Source organism: Rana temporaria, chromosome 2, assembly GCF_905171775.1.
Source record: "Rana temporaria chromosome 2, aRanTem1.1, whole genome shotgun sequence".
Taxonomy (NCBI): domain Eukaryota; kingdom Metazoa; phylum Chordata; class Amphibia; order Anura; family Ranidae; genus Rana; species Rana temporaria.
In genome coordinates this window covers 442,321,428-442,347,403 of record NC_053490.1, presented here as the reverse complement: position 1 = coordinate 442,347,403, position 25,976 = coordinate 442,321,428, and the positions used below count along the sequence as shown (strand labels likewise).

At 41.8% G+C, this 25,976-nt stretch overlaps 1 protein-coding gene across 1 annotated transcript in view; it reads left to right on the top strand.

The window, feature by feature from the left end:
• NOS2 (nitric oxide synthase 2) overlaps window positions 1-25,976 on the top strand; it is a 96,465-nt gene that overhangs the window by 34,602 nt on the left and 35,887 nt on the right. The window contains exons 8-15 of the mRNA XM_040338428.1: window positions 2,195-2,336; window positions 6,845-6,984; window positions 9,864-10,038; window positions 14,399-14,500; window positions 19,210-19,404; window positions 21,350-21,432; window positions 21,757-21,901; window positions 24,140-24,244. Coding sequence (XP_040194362.1) covers window positions 2,195-2,336; window positions 6,845-6,984; window positions 9,864-10,038; window positions 14,399-14,500; window positions 19,210-19,404; window positions 21,350-21,432; window positions 21,757-21,901; window positions 24,140-24,244 — 1,087 coding nt within the window. The remainder of the gene's footprint in view (window positions 1-2,194; window positions 2,337-6,844; window positions 6,985-9,863; window positions 10,039-14,398; window positions 14,501-19,209; window positions 19,405-21,349; window positions 21,433-21,756; window positions 21,902-24,139; window positions 24,245-25,976) is intronic.

Below are 25,976 nucleotides of genomic sequence, written 5' to 3'. Positions count from 1 at the left end.
CACAATTGTTCTGCCCCTGTTTAACAGGGGCGTGTAATTACAATTTTTGATGCAATACTTTGCAGCGGGCTCATTGCTGCGCTCCAACTACAGTATCTGTAAAGAAGTACCAGTTGAAAATTACAAACAGATTCTACTTAACAACAAACCTACAGTCCCTGTCTTGTTTGCACCGCCTCTATACTGCTGTTCAAAGTATATAGGGCCAAAGGGGCTTGTAATGACCTGGGGGGAGGGGGGCGGGGAAACCCATGCTATTTTTCTCAGTGATTTTCATCCATATTGCAGGGACCAAACATTACATTAAAGCCGCAAGCAGTCTTAAATTACTTTTTTCTTATAGTAATCTCATTTTGTGCAGGGACAGTTCTAAACACGTGCCACTACTATAGACACCCAGCAGGTACGATATTTAACCACTTCCCACCCGGTCCATAGGGGATTTACGTCCGGGAAGTGGTTTTGAAATCCTGACTGGACGTCCATGGACGTCCTGCAGGATTTCATGCCGCGCGCGCCCTGCATCTCCGATCTCAGTAAAGAGCCTCCGGCGGAGGCTCTTTACCACGTGATCAGCCGTGTCCAATCACGGCTGATCACGATGTAAACAGGAAGAGCCGTTGATGGCTCTTCCTCACTCGCGTCTGACAGACGCGTGTAGAGGAGAGCCGATCGGCGGCTCTCCTGACAGGGGGGTTCGCGCTGATTGTTTATCAGCGCAGCCCCCCCTCGGATCACCACACTGGACCACCAGGGAAGCCCACCCTGGACCACCAGGGAAGGGCAAACAAAAAAAAAAGGGGGAAAAAAATAAAAGTCTGGGGAAAAAAAAGCATAAAAAAATAAAAAAGATGACAATCAGTGCCCACAAATGGGTAAATCAGTGCTGCCCCACAGTGTCCATCAGTGCCACCCCACAGTGTCCATCAGTGCCACCCCACAGTGTCCATCAGTGCCACCCCACAGTGCCCATCCATGCCCAGTGCCCACCTATCAGTGCCCATCTGTGCCACCCATAAGTATCCATCAGTGCCACCCATCTGTGCCGCCTATGAGTGCCCAGTGCCGCCCATGAGTGCCCATCAGTGCCGCCCATGAGTGCCCATCAGTGCCGCCTATGTGTGCCCATCAGTGCCGCCTATGAGTGCCCATCAGTGCCGCATACCAGCGCCGCCAATCAGTGCCACCTCATCTGTGCCCGTCAGTACTACCTCATCGATGTCCATCAGTGCCATCTCATCTGTGCCCATCAGTGCCACCATATCAGTGCCCGTAATTGAAAGAGAAAACTTACTTATTTACAAAAAAATTAACAGAAAAAAATAAAAACGTAATTTTTTTTCCAACATTTTCAGTCTTTTTTAGTTGTTTTGCGCAAAAAAAAAAATCGCAGATGTGATCAAATACCACCAAAAGAAAGCTCTATTTGTGGGGAAAAAAGAACACCAATTTTGTTTGGGTACAGTGTAGCATGACCACGCAATTGCCATTCAAAATGCGACAGTGCTGAAAGCTGAAAATTTGCTTGGGCGGGAAGGTGCATAAGTGCCTGGTATGGAAGTGGTTAAAGGAATTTTTTTTTTCACTTTAAGCATCATTAAAATTGCTGCTCCAGAAAAAATTACAATTTTTAAAACTTTTTTTTCCATTGATACATGTTCCCTGGGGCAAGACCCGGGCCCCCAAACCCGTTTTCCGACAATAACTTGCATAATAGGCTTTAAAATGAGCACTTTTGAATTCGAACGTTCGAGTCCCATTGACGTCAATGGGGTTCTAAATGTTCGCGCGAACGTTCGGTCCGATCGATGGTTCTGGTGCGAACCGAACGGGGGGGTGTTCGGCTCATCCCTACAGGTAAGTATGACATGTTTGTTATTGAAAAAAAATCAACTTTACAATCACTTTTGGGACTCCTAATTTCCAATGTCTAGTGGCATAATATGATTCATTTTTATTGTATGGTTCTAAGTTATAAAAACATCTTAGTAGGCTTGATTGAAAAGCTTTGTTTGTATTTGTGATATCTATTCAACACATACCATATGTGCATGCAAAACTCTTCATTACAGAAATATTTTAGATTTTTTTGGTTTGATTGAGCCCTGAGGACCTCAAAACTATTTTTCTTGTAATTTGGGTACATATTTTTTCTTTGTATTGATCAATAGAAACTCATGTTGTCCTTTTTTAGGTCAGCAATTACTATATTTCCTCAGAGGACTGATGGGAAACATGACTTTAGAGTCTGGAACAGCCAGCTAATCCGTTATGCAGGGTTTGAAATGCCAGATGGGATAGTCATTGGGGATCCAGCCAGTGTGGCGTTCACAGAGGTATGCGATTTATAAAGTGTCAACATAAAAGCATTGCGTCAATGTAAAAACAATATGCTGTGACCGTACACGCAAACAAAGTTTTTACAATGCCACCTTTTAATATATATTGTTCCTAATTTAAATTTTGACACTAATCTCACAAGTTCAATTGATTGTTTAAAAAAATGCTGGATGAACTCCTATATGCACAAAATATAACTGGCTATTAACATTTACAAGTGATAACACCAGAGACGGTTAATCTATTGAATATGCAACTGCTTTCGGGACCGGGAGCAATGGGCCAAATCCTCAAAATCGTAGCCTAACTTAATTTTTCCCATTTAAGTTACACTGGCGGGAAATTTCTACCTAAGTGCCCGATCCACAAAGCACTTACCTAGAAATTTCACGCAGTGTAACCTAAATTCTCCCGGCGCAAGGCGGTCCTGTTATCCAGGGGGCGATGACAATTTAAATGAGGCGCGCTCCTGCGCCGGCCGTACTGCGCGTGCTCGTGACGTCATTTTCCCGACGTGCATCGCGCAAAATTACGGTACGCCGGGCTTTGTGGATTGCGACGGGACAATAAAGTTGCGACGGGTTAAAAAAAAGATACGGCGAAAAAAAAAAAATCTAATTTAAAAAAAAATCGCGGCGATCGAAAAAAAGGTCTGTTTTTACAAGGTGTAAACAGTTTACACCTTGTAAAAGCATCCCTAATTTTACGCATGCAAATGTAAACTTACAGAGAAAAAACAAAGCTGAAAAGCTTTGTGGATCTCCGTAAGTCCTCATTTGCATACGCAAAGCAGCATTTCGACGCGAAATGCCCCCAGCGGCGGATGCGGTACTGCATCCTAAGATCCGACAGTGTAAGTCTCTTACAGATGTCGGATCTTCTGCCTATCTTTGGAAAACTGCTTCTGAGGATCAGTTCCAAAGATAGGCACAGGGATACGCAGGCGGAACAGCAGATCCGCCTGCGTATCCCTTTTGAGGATTTGGCCCAATGTTATTACTTGGTAGAACAAAGTGGACTATGCTTTAAAACAGAGTTCCACCCAAAAGTGGAAGCTCAGCTTATCTGAGGAGGGAGGCCGAACTTCTGAGGGATGTGGTCGCTGCATAGTCTCCCAGAAGTAGGTACAAATACTTGTCAAAAACAGGTACCCATTCCCCCCTCCCCTCTGAAAGGTGCCAAACGTGGCACCGGGGGAGGGGGAAACAGGTACTTGTACCTACTTCTGGGAGACTATGCAGCGACCACATCCCTCGGAAGTTCGGCCTCCTTCCTCCGCTGCTGGGCCAGTTAGAAAGCATAGTGCGGTTTGCGCATTCGCAGTGGGGAACCGGCTGAGAAGCCGAAAAGTCTTCACTGCCGATTTCCCTTACCACGAATGGCAGCAGGAGCACCCCAGAACCGATCCAAAAATCGTCTGGAGTGCCGACATTGCGGGATTCCTAGACAGGTAAGTTTCCTGTTATTAAAGTCAGCAGCTACAGTATTTGTAGCTGCTAACGTTACATTTTTTCATGGGGGGGGGGGGGGGACAAACTTTGCTTTTATTCGCCCTCCTGATTTTTCCACCCAACCAGACGGTTGTCGTAGATGGGAGAATCACTCCTGCTGCGCTATTGTGTTCTGACAGCTGGGGAAATACATTGATCACTTTTGCCGGTGTTCTGTCGAGAAAGTCGAAACATGCCCCCCGATGGGTCAGCGTATGCGCAATAACAAACATCACTCCAGCTGATATGTTAATCAGCTGGCATGATGTCAACACAGCGCATGGGCAGATCGTCAGGGGCAGTATCCAATGCTATGCAAACAGCAGGGGAACATATTTGTCAGATTGAGCCTCGCTGTTGCGGGGTGGTTTGTGGGTGTGTTGAAGGGCGGGTTTTGTGTGTGTTGCAACCCGCCCTTGGACACAGGCAAAACCCGCGGTTCAACACACCAAACCTGTCCTGCAACACAGACTAAACCCACATAGAAAACCCACCCTGCAACAGCAAGGCACAATCTGACAACTATGGTCTCCCTCCGCTGTTTGCATAGCTTTGAATACTGTAAGTCTCCCATCGCAAAATGCCTCTGACTATCTGCGCATGTATTTACGTCACGCCAGCTAATCAACATATCAGCTGGAGTGACGTTTGTTACTACGCATGCGCAGACCCAACGGGGGCATTTTTCTTCGGGAGGCATTTCTCAATAGAACACCGGCAATAGCTGGTGGCACTGATCATTCAAAAAAAACCTTGTTGTACAGAACTCGAATGGTTGATCGGCTACTGTGCAACCAGCCTGGATTGAAATTCAGCCGAATGGCCAAATATTCGATTCATCAATGGCCAGAATAAGTATTTTATCATCTGATGTAGGTGCTATTAAAATGAACATAATAATTTACCATGTGACTTTATTCACTAAACAGTTCTTATGCTGAAGACATACCAGTGCTAGGTGGATTCTTGTTGGTTGTTATAAGTTATACGTTTTTAGAAGATATTGTAGTTATAGGATATAAAGATATTAAGTCATACTTAAAAGTTAGCACGTAAATCTAAACTACAGAAAGATATTTAAAAATACCTATAAATAAAGTTATGTGCAGTATTTGTTTTAAAAAAAAAACGTTGGGCCAGATTCTCATAGATACCGCGTTGGCGTAGTGTAAGCCATTTACACTACGCCGCCGCAAATTACTTGAGCAAGTGCCCTATTCGCAAAGCACTTGCTCCGTAATTTGCGGCGGCGTAGTGTAAATGGCTCGGCGTATGGCCGCGTAATTCAAAGGGAGTGGCTTGTATTCAAATTAAGCGCGCCCCCGCGCCGATCGAACTGCGCATGCGCCCGGGCGGAAAAAAGCCCAGTGCGCATGCTCCAGCTCACGACGGAAAACGTCAATGACGCCGACGTGAGCGTCATTGACGTAAAGTCGTATTCGCGAACGACTTAGTAAAACGACGTAACCGACGGAAAAAGACGACGCGGACCCAACGCCATACTTAACATGGCATACGGCGGACTGGTCGTAAGGTTACCCCTCATATAGCAGGGGTAACCTTGCGCTTACGGAAACGACGACGACGCGGCGCAAATTCGTCCGGGAATTGGCGTTTCAGGCTCATTTGCATAGTCAAATGAGAACTGAACGTAAACGCCACCTAGCGGCCGGCGTCGAATTACATCTAAGATCCGACGGTGTAAGTGACTTACACCTGTCGGATCTGACGGTGTAAGTGACTTACACCTGTCGGATCTTGGCCGTATCTATGCGAAAATGATTCTATGAATCATATGCATAGATACCCGGGGCCAAAAACAGAGATACAACGGTGTTTCCTGAGATACACTGTCGTAACTCTTCTGAGAATCTGGCCCATTGCATTCATTTTAAATACATCTAGTATAAATACCTGTATTTGATACAGCAGCACTCAGACTAGGATAGGGAGATGCAGTATTGAAGAGGAACATACAAATAGGAGGAGATAGTAGAAAAATCATCAGTATACTGTTCTTTAGCTGTCCAATCACAGGATGGTGATATGACCAGGTTGTGTTGCTATAGGCAGCAGAGAAAAGTCAGTTCATAGACCTGGCTACACTGTGCTGTAGGTCTGAATAAATCTCAGGACTAGATAGAAATACAAATCATTTGGCAGTCAAAACAGCTTTTATATATGAATTTCAATGATCTATGTCTGTTAACATGAAATTCAGCTTTAAAGGCTAAGTTCACCTTTTAAAAAAAAAAAAATGCATATATTTTTGCAGTAAAAAAATTGTGCAATTTTTTTTTCCGGGGGCCTGCAGAGCATTGAACCCCCATGGCGTGTGTAATGTCAGGCTCCTGCACACTCTCCCTACATCTTTCTTGTCTGTTAGTGTGTACAGGCTTTCTATTAGAAGGCTGGAGGATCTGTTTATGAACTACGAGGGGGCTCATTAGCCCCCTCGCAGTTCATTAAGAAATGCGAGCCATCTGCCTCGGTGGAAGATGGAATTTGTAGTTTTCTCATTCACAGATTGCTGTGAATAAATATTGTAGCTATGTGGCGAAGCCCTGCATAGCCATGCTGTTTTTAAAATGTGACAGCGGGTACAGGGAGAGACTGCCACTGGGGAGGAGAGGGTGAGAGGGTCATAGTAACAGGTTAGTAAAAAGTGAACTTATCCTTTAAGATTAAAAACATCCTATTTGATAATGTTGATATTTAAAACCTAGTGTTAGGTTTTGCTAAACTCATTTTAAAATAATGTTATTTTTTGGATTTATTAAGGCCAACTACACATAAAACACAAAATCACCTACATCTAAATCATGCATAAATACTGTATACTGTATATGTCTGTTTTCTCACTCAATCTAATATAACATATTAATGGTCTACTCTTAAAGAAAATTCATCTGACCTTTAACTCACAGTATCCACTTTGTTCACACTATATAAATCTAAATGGACAATAGCATGCTGTTGAATTTTTTTAATGCAACGTAAACATTTATTTACAGCTATGTATACAACTTGGGTGGAAACCAAAATATGAACGCTTTGAGATTCTTCCCTTGGTGCTGCAGGCAAATGGTGAAGACCCAGAATTATTTGAACTTCCAAAAGATCTTATACTTGAAGTTATAATGGAGCACCCGAGGTAAGCTCTTTGGTGGTATCTTCAGTTGGAATTAAAGCGGTAGTAAACCTGCTGACACTTTTTGTTTTTTTACTACACAAAAGGCATACAGTAATGAGCTGAGATGCACCGCATACTAGCTCATTATGAAATACTTACCTTAGAACAAGGCGTTGATATCTAAGCCTTATTATAGGCTTACCTGTAGCTAAAAGTAAAAAAAAGACTATACAACCACTTTAAATTGCCCTCTTGTGACTTTCGTTGCTGACATACAGAATTTTTCTGTAATCCTATAGCCTAACATGAATGTTTTTTTGTTGTCTGCTAAGGCACTGATAATGGATTTTGTGGGATACTAGAGAGAGAGCCTGTCTACACATGGTCAGCAAGCTGTTGGTTAGCTTAGCACTTTAAAATAAAAGTGCTTAGTGCCTGAATTACCCATTTGGGGACGGCTCGATTAAAATGGACCCAAACTCGCAAGTGAAGAATTACTATGTTAGAGAGAACTGTTACTTGTATCAATGTTGTACCCTGAAAAAGTGTTTCTTTTGGCTTGAATTACTCATGTAATTCATAGCAGTGCACTTCCTGGTACGCAAGAGTGCCTAGACACTTCTCTGCCTACAGCCTCATAGCTGTATATCTGCATTGTTAGATCTATGTCACTGCTGTCCCTAACTGCTAGACTCAGGAGGTCTGGGGTGAGATTTTGAAATCACTGCTGTGCTGCTTAATAAAAAGTGACTAAAGCACTGATATAAAATTGACAAATAAGATCTCAATACGTGAAGTAAATGGATAGATAATTAAATGATAAAAGCTGCAATTAAGTAATGGTGTTTCCAAACACTGTGATGCATAGATAACAATTTATAAAATTGCGCTAAAATCAACCTATCAAATATCAATCACGCCTTTGAAAAAAGTGCCAGTGCAATACTAAATAAATATAAAGTAAAGTGTAAATTATCAAAGGAAAAGTAAAACCGTCCACAAACAGGTGCAAATGAGCTGATTTGATCACTGGATGATCACTGCAGATGGTTCCCAACATACAGCACTCACTACTGATAGGGATAAGCTTCGAGTTCGAGTCAAACTCATGTTCGACTCGAACATTGCCTGTTCGCCAAACAGTGAACCATTTGGAGTGTTCGCCGCAAAAAGCCGAAAAGTCTATGGGAGAAATCTAAAGTGCTAATTTTAAAGGATTATATGCAAGTTATTGTCATAAAAAGTGTTTGGGGACCCGGGGTCCTGCCCCAGGGGACATGTATCAATGCAACAAAAAGTTTTTAAAACTGACGTTTTTTCGGGAGCAGTGATTTTAATAATGCTTAAAGTGAAACAATAAAAGTGAAATATTACTTTAAATTTCGTACCTAGGGGGGGGGGGTGTATAGTATGCCTGTGAAGTAGCACTTGTTTCCCGTGCTTAGAACTGTCCCTGCACAAAGTGTCATTTCTGAAGGAAAAAAGTTATTTAAAACCACTCACGGCTATAATGAATTGTCGGCTCCTGGCAATACAGAGAAAAGTCAATGATAAAAAAAAAATGTGGAATTCAATTATCAGGCCCTTCAGGTCTGGTATGAATATTAAGGGGAACCCTACGTCAAATAAAAAAAAATGACGTGGGGTTCTGTGACCCCTCAAAGCACCATGGCCTCATCCCCACAACCCTTGCCCGGTGGTTGTGGGGGTCTGCGGGCGGGGGGCTTATCGGAATCTGGAAGATTTTGGAACAAATAGTTCTCTCCCCAGGGAGAGTGCCTTAGGGCAAGAATCTCGTCAGGAAAAAAACGTAGTTTTCCCTGACGAGATTCTTGGCAAGAAACTCTTGCCGCCAGTGTGTACAGACTTTTGTTTCAAAAGAAACGAGGTTCTCTTGAAAGGAAAGAGATTTTCTCTTCCTGTTGAACACAGAGTGTGATGTCTGGGCATACAGCCAAGGTAGCTAAAATTGCTGATTGGAGGAAAGGCACACACCCCCTCTCATCATAGGCAGAGACTCTCAGGCCTCGTACACACAACCGTTTTCCTCGGCAAAATCCATCAAGAAAAATGCTGGCAGAGCATTTTTGCCAAGAGAAAACTGTCTTATCTCATCTGGGATCTCAATTTCCTCGTCGTGTTTCTCTTCGGGCTGGTTTACGACGAGTAACACGTTCGTGTGTATACATAGAAACCAGCGCATGCTCAGAATAAAGTATGAGACGGGAGCGCACCTTCGGTAAAAGTAGCGTTCGTAATGGAGATAGCACATTTGTCACGCTGTAACAGACTGAAAAGCGCGAATCGTCTCTTACCAAACTTTTACTTAACACGCAGTAACATGAGATTAGCAAAAGCAGCCCCAGAGGTTGTGCCAGTGGAATCGAACTTCCCCATTATAGTGCCGTTGTACGTGTTGTACGTCACCGCGTTTGAGAACAACGAGATTTTGTCTTGACAGTGTATATGCAAAGAAATCTTGAAAAGATTCTCGACAAGCCTGACAAGAACCGAGAATTTGTCAGGAGTTATTAGGCTGATAACAGAGGACCGGTTTAGGAGAGAGCTATGGGACTTAGCTCTTTGAATAGATAACAAAATACTGCAGATATATGTGCCCAGCTCAAATTTCATGAATTTTTGGTTGACATCCACTTTAAAGTCAGAAGTCAAGACTTTTACACATTTGTGTTGTTTTCTATAACTCTGTGAGCCTCGAACATGTTGGGTCAAATGTTGTATGTGAAAGTAATGATACTGTTAAAACCATTTAGGAATCTTTTCAGAATGCAATAGATCCTAAGGTCAGGTTTTATGCAGGTGATGGATGTGCTATAAAGTTACCTAAACCTTCAAAGTATTACGTTCAACACTGTATAATTGCTTATTGTTTCTTAAAGGTTCGAGTGGTTTAAAGAATTGAGTTTGAAGTGGTTTACCTTGCCTGCAGTTTCCAACATGCTGCTTGACGTTGGAGGCATTGAATTCCCAGCTTGCCCCTTTAATGGGTGGTACATGGGTACAGAAATTGGTGTTCGAGATTTTTGTGATGTCCAACGTTACAATGTGCTGGAGGTAAATTTATTAGACTTCAAGAGCAAATAATGTATTTCTTTTTAATCTCCTTTGGATATGATATATCTTATTAGAGACATTAGGAATCATTTGGTTTTTTTGCAAGACCTTATTGCCAGTATTCATGTTTCTTTTTTTTTTTAAACCTCAACCTCCATTATCAGAATACCCTGAAAAACACACTGTGGGTTATTTACTAAAGCTAAATATGCTGTTCACTTAGCAAACAAAGGGGGGATGTACTAAAACTGGTGCACTCACAATCTGGTACAGCAGTGCATAGTAACCAATCAGCTCCTAACTTCAGCTTGTTCAATTAAGCTTTGAAAATAAAACCTGTAAGCCGATTGGTTTCTATGCAGAGCTGCACCAGATTTTGCACTCCCCAGCTTTAGTAAATAATCCCCAAAGTTTCTCTTTGCACAGGGAATCGATCCCAGAGCTTCTTGAATGAGGTGAGGTGCTGTTAACTACCCGTGTTTCCCCGAAAATAAGCCCGGGTCTTATATTAATTATGCCAACAAAAGACACAGTAGGGCTTATTTTCGGGGTAGGTCTTACTATGTATTGTGCTGTCTTCTCTCCCCCTCTCCCTCCCTGCCTGTCAGGAATCCCCAGTGTGAACTGAGTTAAAATGCTTGTAAAATCCTACAATCCACTTTAGTACAGTATTATATAATGTAAAATGTGCGTGTTCCTGTAATATAATTGTGCCAAATACCTTTGTTATAGCGCTGCTCTGCGCTTCTGTGATCCGCCGGAGCTCTCTTCCCCGTAATTATATTACAGAAACACACACATTGTACATTATATAATACTGTTATAGAGTGGATTTTACAAGCATTTTTAACTAGGGCTTATTTTCGGGGTAGGTCTTATATTGCAGCCCTCCTGGAAAATAATGCTAGGTCTTATTTTCAGGGTAGGTCTTATTTTTGGGGAAACAGGGTACATCCAATCACATGCAAGCAAACATTTTTCTTTTTTTATTTCCCTTGCATGTGATTGGCGATTCTTTGCAAATTGAAACTTTACCATTCACTAAGCTCTGGGGCAATTCTCTTGCAAAGTGCAGCTTCCCTTGCAAAGTGAACAGCTTATTTGCCTTCAGTGAATCAACCCAATCACTTGCTCTTCCCAAGGCATCCAATCAGATTCTTATTTTTTTTTTTTATTACACAGGGTAAATTAATGAATGAATGCAAAAATCTGATTGGCTAATTTTAGCAACAGATGCTTTACCTGTCAAAAGCTGTATTTGCCATTTAAACACATGCTCTTGTCCTTGAATAGCATTTGCAGCATTTAAAAGGAACGCTTGTCAACAGGATCCCTATCTTTTGGATAGTGTAAACAGCAGTGTCAGTGTGCAAAACGCAGTGCACAACAGCAACCAAGTAAATAGCCAGTATTAACCAATCCCAATGAAATCTCAATTCACCTAATTAATTGGTTTAAATAGGTACTACAGTGCACAGTAGCACATTGCACGGGTTCATGGAACTTTGAACTGCCTTATTGCCAAAGCAGATCTGGGAGTAGTAAGACAGGGTTACTGTTTTGCATGTGTAGATTGTTTATAACTGTGTGTTGAAATTGTTGTAGCTTTTTTTTTTTTTTTACAGCAGAGATGACTGATTAGTGGTATGGGAAATCTGTATAACAGGAACTAACATGCAGACCACCCATTTCTTGTATGTTGTGAAAACCTTAAGCTGGTTTCATGGGTTACGGTCAGCTTCCTCTGAATTGCTGCATCTTTTCTAACCCTTATTTCTCATTCAGTTTATTCAGTATTCATGCTGAAACAACTGTTTAACCCCAGTCACAACTTTAAGATGATAACCTAAAGACTTATGGGCGGCCATGTAAGGCCTGGTTCGCACCTATGCATTTTTTTTAAGTTTTGCAGAAACACACTTCAGTCTATTTAACATGGTTTCCTATGGATGTAGTTCATATCTGTGCATTTTTTGGAAAGGGCCAGGGACTTTTTTAATTTTTCTTGGTTCCATAGACTTCAATGGATCAAAAACATGTAGTTTAATACTGTATATACAATAATATAAATACGTAAAGTATGCTAGGTCAATTGGATCGTTTCACAAATATAAAGTAGGTGTTATCCCAAATTGGCTGCAAAATGGCAAATGCACTTTAAAGTATACAGTATGCAGTGGCGACTAGTGTGTTTTTTTTTGTGGGGGGGGGGGGGCGATAGACAACCACCCCTGAGCAGCCAGCGGCACCTCCCCCCACTGTCTGCTGGTTGGTCCGACACTTACCCCATCTAAATGGGTAGCGGGTGGCAGGCAGCGGGCAGCGGCTCCGTGTCCTTTTCTCCATCACGACAGCTTCCAGTGTGCAGCTCCTCCCCTCTTCCTAGGCATCCAATAGGATCACCTGTCCTTTCAGCCAATCAGGTGACGGGTCTCAAAACCCGCTTCCTGCCAGGAGGAGAATCAGTGTTACAATAATGAATATTCATTTGCTGTTGTAACACACCTGGGTGGGCTTCGTTTGCATTCTCTGCGCCCCGAGCCCATACTATTTTGAAGTCTATTAGAGCCTCTGACTTTAATCAGGTGCTTCAAAAAACACCCCCGCTATTGTATTTCATGCATCCGGAATCCTGCAAGGGGCCGGACACATTGATGGGGGGGCGGCGCCCGTGCTCCCCTAATGGACGGGCTGCCCCTAACAGTATTTAAAGCTACATTTTTTATTGTTTTAGAATGTGGACAGGTCAGGTTTTTATTGCAATCTCTATCTCAGCTAAAGAGATTCACCCTCTGTTTTTGTCCAATCATTGTCTCCAGTACAAAAAATTATGCAATTAAAATGATAATCTACAATTGTAGTGTTGTCACGGGAATAGGAGGTAAGGAGAAATCTAAAAGGCATACCTGTTCTGGTGACAGCTGTCCTAGGGGGAATTAGGGAGATTTCCTTCTACTTCCTGGTGTGTGCCTGGAGCGAAAAAAGGATGGAGAATCGCCCCCTGATGGGATGCAGATAGCTAAAAAAAAAATTGATGGGTCCTTAAACATTCCCTATTCCATCCTAAACTAAAAAAATGATGGATTTACATAGACTTTAAATTGTAATTAAAGGAAACTTTTTTTTAAATTTTGGATAGAGTAATGCAGCATACAGACGTTTTATGCGATGTAAAAAAACGACGTTTTCTGTGAAGTAAAAAACGAAGTTTTTGAAACTTCAATTTTCAAAAACGACGTTGCCTACACACCATCGTTTTTTCACAATGCTCTAGCAAAGCGAGATTACGTTCACCACGTTTTTTCCATTGAAGCTCGCTTCATAACTAGCTTCTGGGCATGCGCGGGTTCAAAAACGTTGTTTTAAACGTCGTTTTTTGCTACACGCGGTCAATTTCTGTGACACAAAAAACGACGTTTTGAAAAACGACACATAAAATTGAAGCATGCTTCAATTTTTTTTGTCGTTTTTTACAAGACATAAAGCGACGCTTTCCCCCACACACGGTCAATGAAATTGACGTTTTTAAAAACGTCGTTTTTTTACATCGCATAAAACGACCGTCTGTACGCGGCATAAGGGAGGGCCCGTCTGTACGCGGCATAAGGGAGGGCCCCCCCGGCCCCCCCCCCCTCACATCAGCCTCCCCCCCTCACATCAGTTTTTATTTGTGCCATTTGTGTCCTATTGGGGAGATTTTCCTTCACTTTCTGTCTCATATATAAAACAGGGAGTGTGAGGAAATCCCTCCAAAGTGAGGGAATCCTGGTGTGTCACCAGGATCAGCAGAAAGTGTGTCACCATTGGAATATTTCCTCTCTATTAGTGTTTTGATTTGGAATTTTCTTTTACTTTCACTGTTGATGATAATGGTAACCAGGATAAATAGAGAAGGTGAATCTCCCCCAATGGGGGCACTGACAGCTATAAAAACTGACGGTTGTTCTAATCCCTCTCCACTCTATCCAAAACTAAAAAAAAAGAAAATGTTGCTTTTAGTTTTGTCTTTGAGATTAAACATCATCCAAATAAAGCCAAAGACAAATTTGTACAATATACATTCAGAAATACAATGTATATTGCCTTAATTGACAAATGTTGTTGAATTCTCCAGCTGAACCTTGCTTTAGGCTGGTCATGGATTGGCAGGTGTTTCACCAACATTGTACATTGTTTTTTGTAGGAGGACATCTTTCACAAAGTAACCTTTAGAAATCAAACATATTACATTGTTATGTTTTGTACATTAGTAAACTGAGCTTTGCTTGGTTGCAATAGGGTACTACATCGTTCAGATCATCAGTACTATGCACTCTTCTTTTGAAATTAAATGGATTAACATGTGCTTTTATTCTTTCAGGAAGTTGGAAGAAGAATAGGATTAGAAACTCACAAGCTGGCATCCCTGTGGAAAGACCAGGCAGTACTTGAAATCAATGTAGCTGTTCTTTACAGCTTCCAGGTAGGTTCAATTTAAAGTGATTATAAAGTTTCATTTTTTTCCGCTATAAAAATAACAAACATGTTATACCTACCTGCTTTGTTGCAGTGGATTTGCACAGAGCAGCCTCGATCCTCCACTTCTCAGGTCCCTCTTGGCTGCTCCTAGCCCCTCCTTTGCTGCTCCTAGCCCCTCCCTCCTGTTCAGTGACCCCGCTTTAACTGACAATTGCGCGGCTGTGTGAGACTGTACCCAAACAAAATTGATGTCCCTTTTTTCTCACAAATAGAGATTTCTTTTGGTGGTATTTGATCACCTCTGCGGTTTTTATTTGTTTGCACTATAAGGCTTCATTTCCATGGACGTTTTTGGACGTTTTTACAGCCACTTTTCTGAGCTTTTTTTGCAGCTTAAAAACGGCTCTCCATGTTAGTCTATGGCCTCATGCCCACCATGAAGTTTTTGAGCTGTAGATGGCTTAACTAGTTAAGCCCCGAGCCTGTTTTTCAGATTCAGTGTTTACGAGACTAAAACATTTTTTTTTGCTATAAAATTACTTAAAACCCCCAAACATTATATATATTTTTTTCTAACACCCTAGAGAATAAAATGGCAGTCATTGCAATACATTTTGTCACAACGTATTTGCGCAGCGGTCTTACAAGCGCACTTTTTTTGGAAAAAGTTCACTTTTTTAAATAAAAAAATAAGACAACAATAAATTTGGCCCAATTTTTTACATGGCGTCAAACGTTTACCCTTAAAAATCTCGATAGGCGACGTTTAAAAAATTCTACAGGTTGCATTTTTTGAGTTACAGAGTAGGTCTAGGGCTAGAATTATTGCTCTCGCTCTAACTATCGCGGCGATACCTCACTTGTGTGGTTTGAACACCGTTTTCATATGCGCGCGCTACTCACGTATGCGTTCGCTTCTGCGCGCCAGCTCATCGGGACGGGGCGGGGCACTTTAAAAATGATTTTTTTCTGTTTTCGTATTTATTTTTATTTATTTTACAATTTTTAACACTGAAATAGAAAAAAAATTATCACTTTTATTCCTATTACAAGGAATGTAAACATCCCTTGTAATATAAAAAAGCATGACAGGACCTCTTAAATATGAGATCTGGGGTCAAAAAGACCTCAGATCTCATATTTAGACTTAAATGCAAAAAAAAATAAAATAATTGAAACTGTAATTTTTTCAAATAACAAAAAAAAAAAATGTTTCTTTAAGACGCTGGCCGGGACTGACGTTTTGACGTCACTTCCGCCCAGAAGAGCTATGGGGATGGGTGAAGGACATTTTTCCCTCACTCGCATCCCCAGTCAGTAGCTGAGCGCACCCGATCGCCTCCGCCGCTACCGATGGCTATGGTAAGCGGCGGAGGGCGCGGGAGAGCGGCGGGAGGGGGGGCCCCAAAAAACAAGCGACAATTTTGAAAAAATAAAATTATCTTTTTACTTTCTGCTATAAAACATTTCCCCCCAAAAAAGGAAAAAAACTAATTATTACATCAGTTTAGGCCAATATGTATTCTGCTACATATATTTGGTAAAAAAATTGCAATAAGCCTATATTGATTGGTGTGCGCAAAATTTATCGCGTCTACATTGCGGTGGACAGACGGACACCTAACTGACATTTTTGACACTTTTTTGGGAACCAGTGACATTATTACAGCAATCAGTGCTAAAAATATGTACTGTTATTGGACTGACACTGGCAGGAAAGGGGTTAACATCAGGAGCGATCAAGGGGTTAAATGTGTTCCCTGTTTGTGTTTTATAACTGTAAGTGGGACTGTGTGATTGGGGAAACACACAGCTCTTTCTTCCTGCTTAGCAGAAAGACGGGATCTGTGTGATCTCCCCTGTCAGAATGGAGATCTACCTTGTTTACACAGGCAGATCCCCGTTCTGTCACTGCAGGGAACGCTCACAGGTGGCTGGCAGACATTGAGTCCACTGGACCCGCTGTTTCACTGGCCAATGGCCAGAAAATGACAACAAAAGCAGGGGTCACGAGCCGACATACAATGACGGCGATTAGCCGGATTGAGCCAACCTGCTGCAGTATAATGGCGGCAGCTGGTCGGCAAGCGGTTAAAGCTGCACAGTATGTTTTATCTACAGGCACCCCTTACCCGATTAGACAGTTTTTAGTAAAGGTGAACTAACCCTTTGTTGGTGAAATAAATATTTTTGCGGTCGCTCCTGCAACCTTTATATGACATCTTCTGTGCATGATATGAATCCTTTAATATAAAAAAGGCAAGGTTTTTATTATAACTTTAAGGGGGTTTGGCTACCCGGCCTGCTGGGAACTATGTGACGTTTTCGCAGACTCAGGTTTGTTTATAGTCAGTTTATAAAAGGAAAAAACTCTGTGCTATTCATTTAAATTAGAAATCATATTTATATATTTGCTGAGCAGAAATTCAGCACACAAATATAAAAACATAAGCTGTTATTGCTGACCTCCGTGTGAAAATATTACTTCCTTACTGTCTTGAGCTTCATACCTTTTAAGACACCCGGACAAAAACAAAAACGAACATTCGGTTGTGAGCGCAAACTATAGTGCCATCATGTAATGACTGATAAATCGTTCAGTGGACATAAATAATACATTTTTTGTTCTTTTTTTTACATATACCTAATGCAAACAGTTTCGGACAGGAAACACATTAACCTTTCAATTTATCGTTCGTTCGGCAGAAAATTCTCAAACTTGTCCTTCATTATTTCGGCTCAAAAATGTCCCAAACAATTGTCAATTTTGTGCCCATTAATCGGCTGATTTTTCGTATAGTGTATGGCAGCGGTTCTCAACCGTTCTAGCGCCGTGACCCCTTGATAAAATTTCCCAAGTTGTGAAGACCCCTAACAGTAAAATTATTTGCGTGGCAAGACAAGTAATTTGTGCCCCTAACCCACAAACAAGTCCCCTCCACTTGTACAGTGTTAAAACCCCTTATGGTACATTTTAGGATGTACCACTCTTTCTCTCTGCTCTCCTTTCTTTCCCTTGTATCTCTCTCTATCCTAACTTTTTTTTCCCCCCATCCCTCTCTCTAGTCGTCTTTTTTCCTCTTTTCCTCTCCCTTCCATGTATTCTCAATTTTCATTCCTCCTCTTACTCCTTGGTGGCGGGGGGGAATGAGATGAGTGGCAGTGCTGGTGGGGGGGGGGCAGGGATCAATGGCAATGCTAGGGGGAGTCCTGATCAGCCAACTTAGGTGCTCTTGATCAGGGTCATCTGCTGATCTGAGAACTGTAGTGGGGACTTCTAATGACAACTCTAATCACAGGTAGTGTTACTTACTGTGTCTCCGACTTTGTGGTGTCTCGTAGCAGGGACACCTATCACAAAATCAGGAGATAGGGTCTCCTCCATGCCGCAAACTGAATGGGCAGCTGCAAAGAGGCTGAGTGGGCAGCCGCGGGATCCAGGAACAGTCCACCTGGGTGGCCACAGGTTCCAAGGACAGCCCTGCTGGGGTGCCGCAAAAGGCTGGGAGAGCGATGTGGGCTTTAGGAACAACCCAGGATTCAGTGACCCCTGGCAAATCATCATTCGACTTCCGAGGGGGTCCCGACCCCAGGTTGAGAACCACTGGTGTATGGCCAGCAAAAGTCAGAGGAAACTTGCAAAGAACAAAATGAAGGCTATCACTGATGACTACCCTCTGAAAATTTAGACAAGAGTCTAAATTGTGCAAAAAAATTGTGAATCCTGGCAAGTCTAGGTTCTAAAAATAGGCAGAAGTGTCACAAGGGGCAGCAGAGAAGGAGAAGCCGCTGTCAGTCAAAGTTCTGGCACCTCCCCACAAGACTGCATGAGTGTCACGTGAGGCAGCTGAGAAGATGTTAAAGATTTTTTTTTTCATGTGAATGGACTGTAGATAAAGGGGTTGTTTTTTTAAATAACAAATACATCCAATGTGCAGTTCATTTTGCACAGAGTGGCCCCAATCCTCCTCTTCAGGGGTCCCCCGGCGGCGCTGGTAGCTCCTCCCCGCATTGGGTGTCAACGTTGGAGATGCGCTCTCCAGAGTCCTTCTTTTGCATGTATTCACACAGAAAGCCCCGCGCTCACGCACTCAGCCCACCCCCGACACCCGCGTCATTGGATTTGATCGTCAGCAGCGGGAGCCAATGGCTGCACTGCTATCAATCTATCCAATCAGGACACGAGACACCAGCTAGATCTGGTGTGCTCGTTCCCGGCCGGAGAAAGACAGCGCTCAGGTAAGTAAAACAGGGGGGGGGGGGGCTGCAACCGTGAGGGTTAACGCCCCTTTAAACTCAGCACACTTTACATGTGTAATGTTTTTTTTTAAATGTTATTTATATTTGGACCATTTTTTTAAGGCATGTGACTGGCTAAGGAGAGCTCGCCTGTAAATGACAATGTTAGAGCAGCCCCACGTGACTTATAGGAATTTCACCCTCTATAACAAGTATTAGGACAAAAATATTTTGCCCTACTTGTTTCTCTATTATACTTTTTGATTGCAAATTACTTGGCTGGGTCTCTCATTCCAACCATTACATGGATTTGTGAATGATGTAATGTTATTGCTATAATTATTAAATTTTTGAAAAAGTGTCTATATAATTCATCGCAGTAATTGCAGGTATACTGATGTCACTATATAAAAAGTTATGTAGAGACAATCTTCAATCAGACCACAATGCCTTTAAATAACTTTTGTTTTTCAGAAACACAATGTAACTATAATGGATCACCATTCTGCAGCAGAGTCTTTCATCAAACACATGGAGAATGAATACAAGCTGCGGGGAGGCTGCCCAGCTGATTGGGTTTGGATTGTTCCTCCAATGTCCGGGAGCGTCACCACTGTGTTTCACCAGGAAATGCTCAACTATATTCTGAGCCCTTTTTACTTCTACCAGGTAGGATGATGAGCTTCCTTTATCAAAGTTACCAATCAGATTAATTCTTTAATGGCAAATGACCAAACAGAAATGAAAAGGCGATTTATAAGGAGATGGTGCAAACAAATATGTCTTGAAATGAATACAGGTAGCACAGCCTACTTGTTCAGAATTTCAATTATTCATCCAGGCATTGCTGTAGAGCACCAGTCTATGCCATCTCCTTTTACTGGATATCTAGTGATCTGGGAATTAATTTTTATTACCTGTTTGTAAAGCAGAAAATATATTCCCATATATACCTATTGCAGATATCTCACATTGTTGTTTTTTAATATACAGAAAGATTCATGTAATTTTTAAGAACCCTTCTCAATACCACCAATCGGATTCAAACCTGCTTTGTAAATTAGAATCTGACAAGTGATAAAGCATGCAGAATGATAGGAAGGTCAGGAAATAATCACCCTCTGCATACGTGAGGAGACCTGTGAACTAGATATGTGCAGAATGATAAAATTTGTTTTTTTTCGTTATTTTCGTAAATTTGTTTAGTTAAATTTGTTTAATTTGTTTTATTCATTTTTGGAATTCAATTCATTTATTCAAATTAAAATTATTTTTCAAATTTAACTAAATTCAACCGAATTCTGAATAAAGTCTAATCGATTCAAATTTTATTCGCATTCAAATCAAATTCCGTCGTTAATTGAATTTATTCTATTCGAAATTTGAATTTTGGAAGATGGTTATATTCTTTCTATTCCATTCAATTCTATTGTTTTTTCTATTAAATTCTATTTGTTTCAATTCTATGTGTTTATTCTCTATTCTTTTATTTTCTATTATATTCTATTCTTGTTCCTGTTTCCCCCTGTGTGTACTGACCACGGTAATCACGGTTGCTGATCCACAATACCATGGTCAGGTTACGAGCCTCTGTCATCCCGCTGTGTTCTGAGTGTCTCTTCCTCTCTCCCTCCCTCCTTGCCTGTCAGCTCCAGTTTGTGTGTGAGAGTCGATCTCCTTACGGCCCCTCCCATCTATCTACTTGTATCCTCTCTGTTTTAGAAAAATATTCAGTACAGTATTTTTTTAAATGACAATCCTAAATACCTTTTTGCACAGCTCCTCTGTGCAGTCACATGACCTCCCCCTGCTGGCTGACATCATTGGGGAATATCAGTCCCTCCCACTGCTGTAGAGAGCAGAGGGAGATCATGTGACTGCACAGAGGAGCTGTGCAAAAAGTTATTTAGGATTATAATTCAAAAGAAACACACACTGCAGTTTATATCTTGCAGAAACAGATGATACAAGTAATTGTGTTATGTGACTTTACAACCTCTAATGGCTTGTGTAGTAGGTGGATATGTTTGACCAGTTTTTACCAAATGTACAATGTACTAAGAATTGATTACATTTTTGTTTTAGATAGAAACTAATTTGAATGGCTGTTAAACAGCTATATTTAAAAAAATATATATATTTTAAAACGGGGGGTATATGAGAGTTGTGTTTATATAAATTATCATATGCATTTTCGTAAAACAATGGTATGGTACTCCAAAACTTCAGTGCTCCCTCTGCAGTAGTTCTTTGCAATTGTTTCCTGTATTTGTTTAAATTTTACAATTGCCAGAAAATGCTTCCAAATTTGCAGGTCTGTCATAAATAAATACTGGAAGAATTAATAGCAGCAAGAAATCCAGATATAGAATTATTTTTCGTTGTAGGATAGAAAAGTGAAATGAACACAGAAATAATTTATTTCCTCTTTTTTTGCCAGCAGTATGGTTTAATTTATATTATTTTTCTTTATTTTAAATGTTTATGACTGACTGATAGTAATTGAGCTGAAAAATATGGTGTTGGTAGCAAAAGCTTGAAATGTTTCCTTAATCTACCTAAATATACAGTATTCATTGCATTATTAATGCGATATCCCATCACTTTATTCCAGATTGATGCCTGGAAAACTCACGTGTGGCACGATGAGAGCAGAAAACCTAAGAAGAAAGAATTCAAACTCAGTGTTATTGCCAAGTAAGAGACTGAGATTGTCAGCAAAGATATGTGAATGGAAATGGAGCTTTTCCACTTGTAGAATTAAGTGGTCGCAGTCACATTTATCTTTTGTGACAAGTCAATAGACATGTTTAGGGAGTTTTCAGCTTTGCAATAATGGAACAAGTTTACTGATGAATTGCGATAAATCTCCGTATCCATTTCGGCTGGCAGCCGTGTATTGTGGTTATATGTACTGTACATGCTGCGGAACCTTTAGGAAATAAACGATTAATCCGTTTACAGAAATGGGTTGATCTGAGGTGTGCTGCTAGTGTTTGACATGTTTAACTTATGTTTTAGGGCAGTGTTCTTTGCTTCATTACTTGTGAGGAAATCTATGGCTGCCAGGATAAAGGCCACAATCTTGTATGCCACAGAGACTGGAAAATCAGAGACACTGGCAAGAAAACTGCACACGTTATTTAGCTTTGCCTTCAAAACCAAGGTAAGTACAGTCAGTACAGTGTGGTCATGTACAACAAAAGTGTACTTTTACTTTGGTGTACTCTGATGTAAGAATTGTGGGGTTACTGACTCACTGCAATGAATGCCCTGATTGTGGGTATGTGAAGCCCGCTGAGTCTCTCTTCAGGTATTTTGTGCATGCTGGCTACCCAGTATGCACCTCCCGATTTCGCGCAGGTGCAGTGTAAAGGAAGCGCCCCCCACTGCATGTCGGCTTCCAGACGCTGCCAATACCTGCACGTCCACCCAGCAACAATACAAACAAAAGACTGCCACAACACATTGCCTATTTAAAAATGGCGCAGATCTCCACCTAGCATTGCATAATTTCTGGTATTGAAATAATGCAATGCTAGCAGCAGGGGATGCCAGATAACTCCTGGGATTGCTGTGTCATCAATCTGATGCATATGAGGAAATGACGTACCTCGCCACGGCAAGATAGGACAGAAGTACGTACACCTTCAAAGCACTAGAAAGGGTACAAAAGAAATAATAAAAAAAAATTACTGTATATACTCGATTATAAGCCAAGTGTTTCCACACATTTTGTGTGCTGAAAATGCCCCCCCTCTGCTTATACTCGAGTCACCTTCTTGCGCCTAATCTTTTGGATTTGGGGACCCGGTACCGGCCAGCCGTAAGTCCCCTGGACCCAAAACTTGGCACACATGTACCTCTACAAGTGTGCAAAATTTGTTGTCTAGGGAACCTACGGCTGGGAGCACCAATTTTTCAAAGCCAAGAACCCCTTCCATAGACTCCCATGTTAAACGTTAGTCTAGTCATGGACACAGTGAGGCATGGACACAGTGAGGCATGCACATGGACACAGTGAGGCAAAGTGAGGCATGCAGTTGGACACCCTAGGCTTATACTCAAGTCAATAATTTTTCCCAGTTCTTTTATGGTAAAATTAGGTGCCTCGGCTTATATTCGGGTTGGCTTATACTCAAGTATATACGGTATATGCAGTTTTATTTTTTCCTGGAAAGCTGCTTTAAGGTGACACTAAACCATATTCTTATTCTTCAAAAATAATCCATATATCCACTGAATTCTTTTTTTTGTTTCTAAAACTCTTCCTTTTCCCTTTCACTTCTGTTTGTTTGCAGTGAGCAGTGCACTTTAGTTGTTGTACTGTGCACTGCTCAATGCACACTTAAAATACCATAGTCCATAGCTCCTAGTCCATCTTGGGAGCCAGCAAGATGGAGCGGTTACATTCCTACATACAGTGGGTCATGGAGAAATAATGTAGCTACCCTCTAACAAGAAGTTGGATCACAGCAGCTAAAGAAAAAAAAAGAAAAGGGAATTTGGAGATTTAGAGGAGGCTGAATGCAATACAAGGAACTTTAAAGTGGTTAATGGGGTACTAAAGCTAAAACTTTTTTTTTTCTACCTTAATGCATTCCCTGCATTAAGGTAAAAAACATTTTATATTTCTCTGTCCTCCTCCTTCCCTGTGTGAAGGGGAAGATATAGGAGAAGAGATCCAGCGCTGTGGACAACTGCATCTCTTCTCCCCTCTCTTCCTGTTCGCACAGGGACTCGAACAGCAGCAGAAGCCATTGGCCATTAAATGCACTGAGGAGGAAGTGGGGGTGGGGCTAAGTCACGCTGTGACTTAGCATGTAAGGGGGTGAGGAGTGATTAAATCGGAAGTTCCACTTTTGGGTGGAACTCCGCTTTAAGTAAGCAGAGGTTAGGGAACATAGACCTACACTTCTATGGGAGTCAGGGGGACAGGAAGTCACATATAGTAAAAATAAATCTGACAGAAATTTTACCTTCTGCCTGCCTTATACAAAACTAAAAAAACACATTTTGGCTGGGGCTAGGCAGTATGGAGCCACTATATAAACCGTATGAATGTTCAAAATGTTTCAGTATAATAAACAGCATGGTGACCTAAAGGCTTTCAGTAAAACAGGCCTTGTTCCAGGTATTATTGATATCATCCCTGTTCTTATGTCAATGAAAATTATCTGGAGTACATCATATCTGTTTTAACTGTGATTATGGCTATTTTATGTTTAGTTCTGCGCCAATATTCACAGATTATTATCTCAAGCAAAACACTAACTAAACCTTAATCCATCTAGAACACATCTAAATCTTCTAAGTCTCCCACCATACCATGTTAAAGTTAGTGCCAACTCTGATAGGTATTCATTTGAAATTGCTGAATATTTATTTTATTGTGTCCTTTTAGGTTATCTGTATGCAGGATTACAATATCAGCAATCTGGACAAAGAAACTCTCCTTTTAGTAGTTACAAGTACATTTGGAAATGGTGACTGCCCTGGTAATGGGGAGGTAAGCTTCATATAAATGTTTGGATGGAAGTCAAATAATGAAAATCAGCACTTAAAGAACAATGACATAAAAATACAAACATTTATGTAAAAGAGCACAGGAAATAGGTGTAGCACTTATATATTGCTGTTTTTCTAACACACTTAGGAAAATAAAAGCAAACATTTAATTTTTGCTGTGAGGTAAAAGACATTTCCTATACAATTACTTAAACATTTATAGAAAAAAAATGCCCCAAAAAGATTGCAAACTACAGAATACTGATCCAGGTCTAAATCCTAGATTTTGGACAAATAGACCAAAGCGAAAAACTGTTTTGTTGAGTTTAGCTCCTAAAAGTCCCTTGGCTGGGAATTCTCTTGTGTTCTAAAATATCTTTAAATTATTTTTGATGTCTGAATTCTGGAGCTCTTATTATGACCACAAGCAGGGATGGACTGGCATTGGGACTACAGGGAGTTTCCCGGTGGGCCAATGGCTCAGTGGGCCGGCTTCAGTGACAGCGGACTGCTGCCCCCCTCCGCTCCTCTGTCTCTCCCTTCCCGCAGCGCTCACCTGGGAGGAACAGAGAAGCAGGGGGAGGACCAGAGGAGCAGGGGGGACGACGGAGGAGCATGGGGGAGGGGACAGACAGCAGACTTAACAGCTATGGCCTGGGAGTTTCTCACTTCTGCCTAATCTTGTCCCATAAGGGGGAGCACTGAACTGATTCCTTGCCCCGGGTGAAATAATGTCTAGCTTCCCCACTGGTACTGCCTAGAGAGTACCAGTTCCAGCCAGTCTACTGTAATAAAGTAGAACGGCTAGTGGCTAGTGAAGGGGGAGAGGGTACTTGGGTGGCCGGGGGGGGGGGGGGGGGTTGCGAGAGTAGTCCAGCCGCCATGGGAGAGACCTGTCAAAGTGGGCCAGTCTGGATGAAGTCCAGGGCCAAATTTTTGTCCCAGTCCAGCCCTGACCACAAGTGTTTACTGGCTTCATAAAGGCTAAGCAGAATATAAGGTAGTTAAAGTGGACCAATCAGTAACTTTACAAGCATGAATAAGTTCATGATAAAAATGTAGCTTTTACCTTAAACCTCTTCAAACCTACAATCTGTTTACCAGTGTTTCCCAGCACAATAACCCATATCAAGGATACATTAGTAAACGTCATTCCCTGAGGCCCCGTACACACGACCGAGTTTCTCGGCAGAATTCAGCCAGAAACTCGATCAGAGCTGAATTCTGCCGAGAAACCCGGCCGCATGTACACTTTCGGCCGAGGAAGCCGACGAGTTCCTCGTCGAGCCAAATAGAGAACATGTTCTCTATTTCCTCGTTAGTCAATGAGGAAAGTTGGCTCGCCGAGATCCTCGGCGGCTTCACACAGAACTCGACGAGCAAAAGGATGAGTTTTGCCCGTCGAGTTCCTCGGACGTGTGTACGGGGCCTGACACTTTGTGCTGCCCCTTGCTCCTGATCTAGGCTCTTTCTGACAGCTGGGGTCCCCATTGATGATCGGAACCAATCAGAGAACCACACCTCTGCAGAGGCGCTTTGTGGTGGTTTTTAACCCTTTCTCGGCAGCTAGCGGGGGTAAAAGCCGAATAGCGCAGCGAAATTGATGGTAAAAATAGCGCCGCTGTACCGCCAACACCGCCCCTGCCCCAGTGTGAAAGAGGCCTAAGTCAGCTCTGACATAGTGATCACAGGATCACTACAGGCTGGAGGCTTTACTGACAAAAATGTAGGCA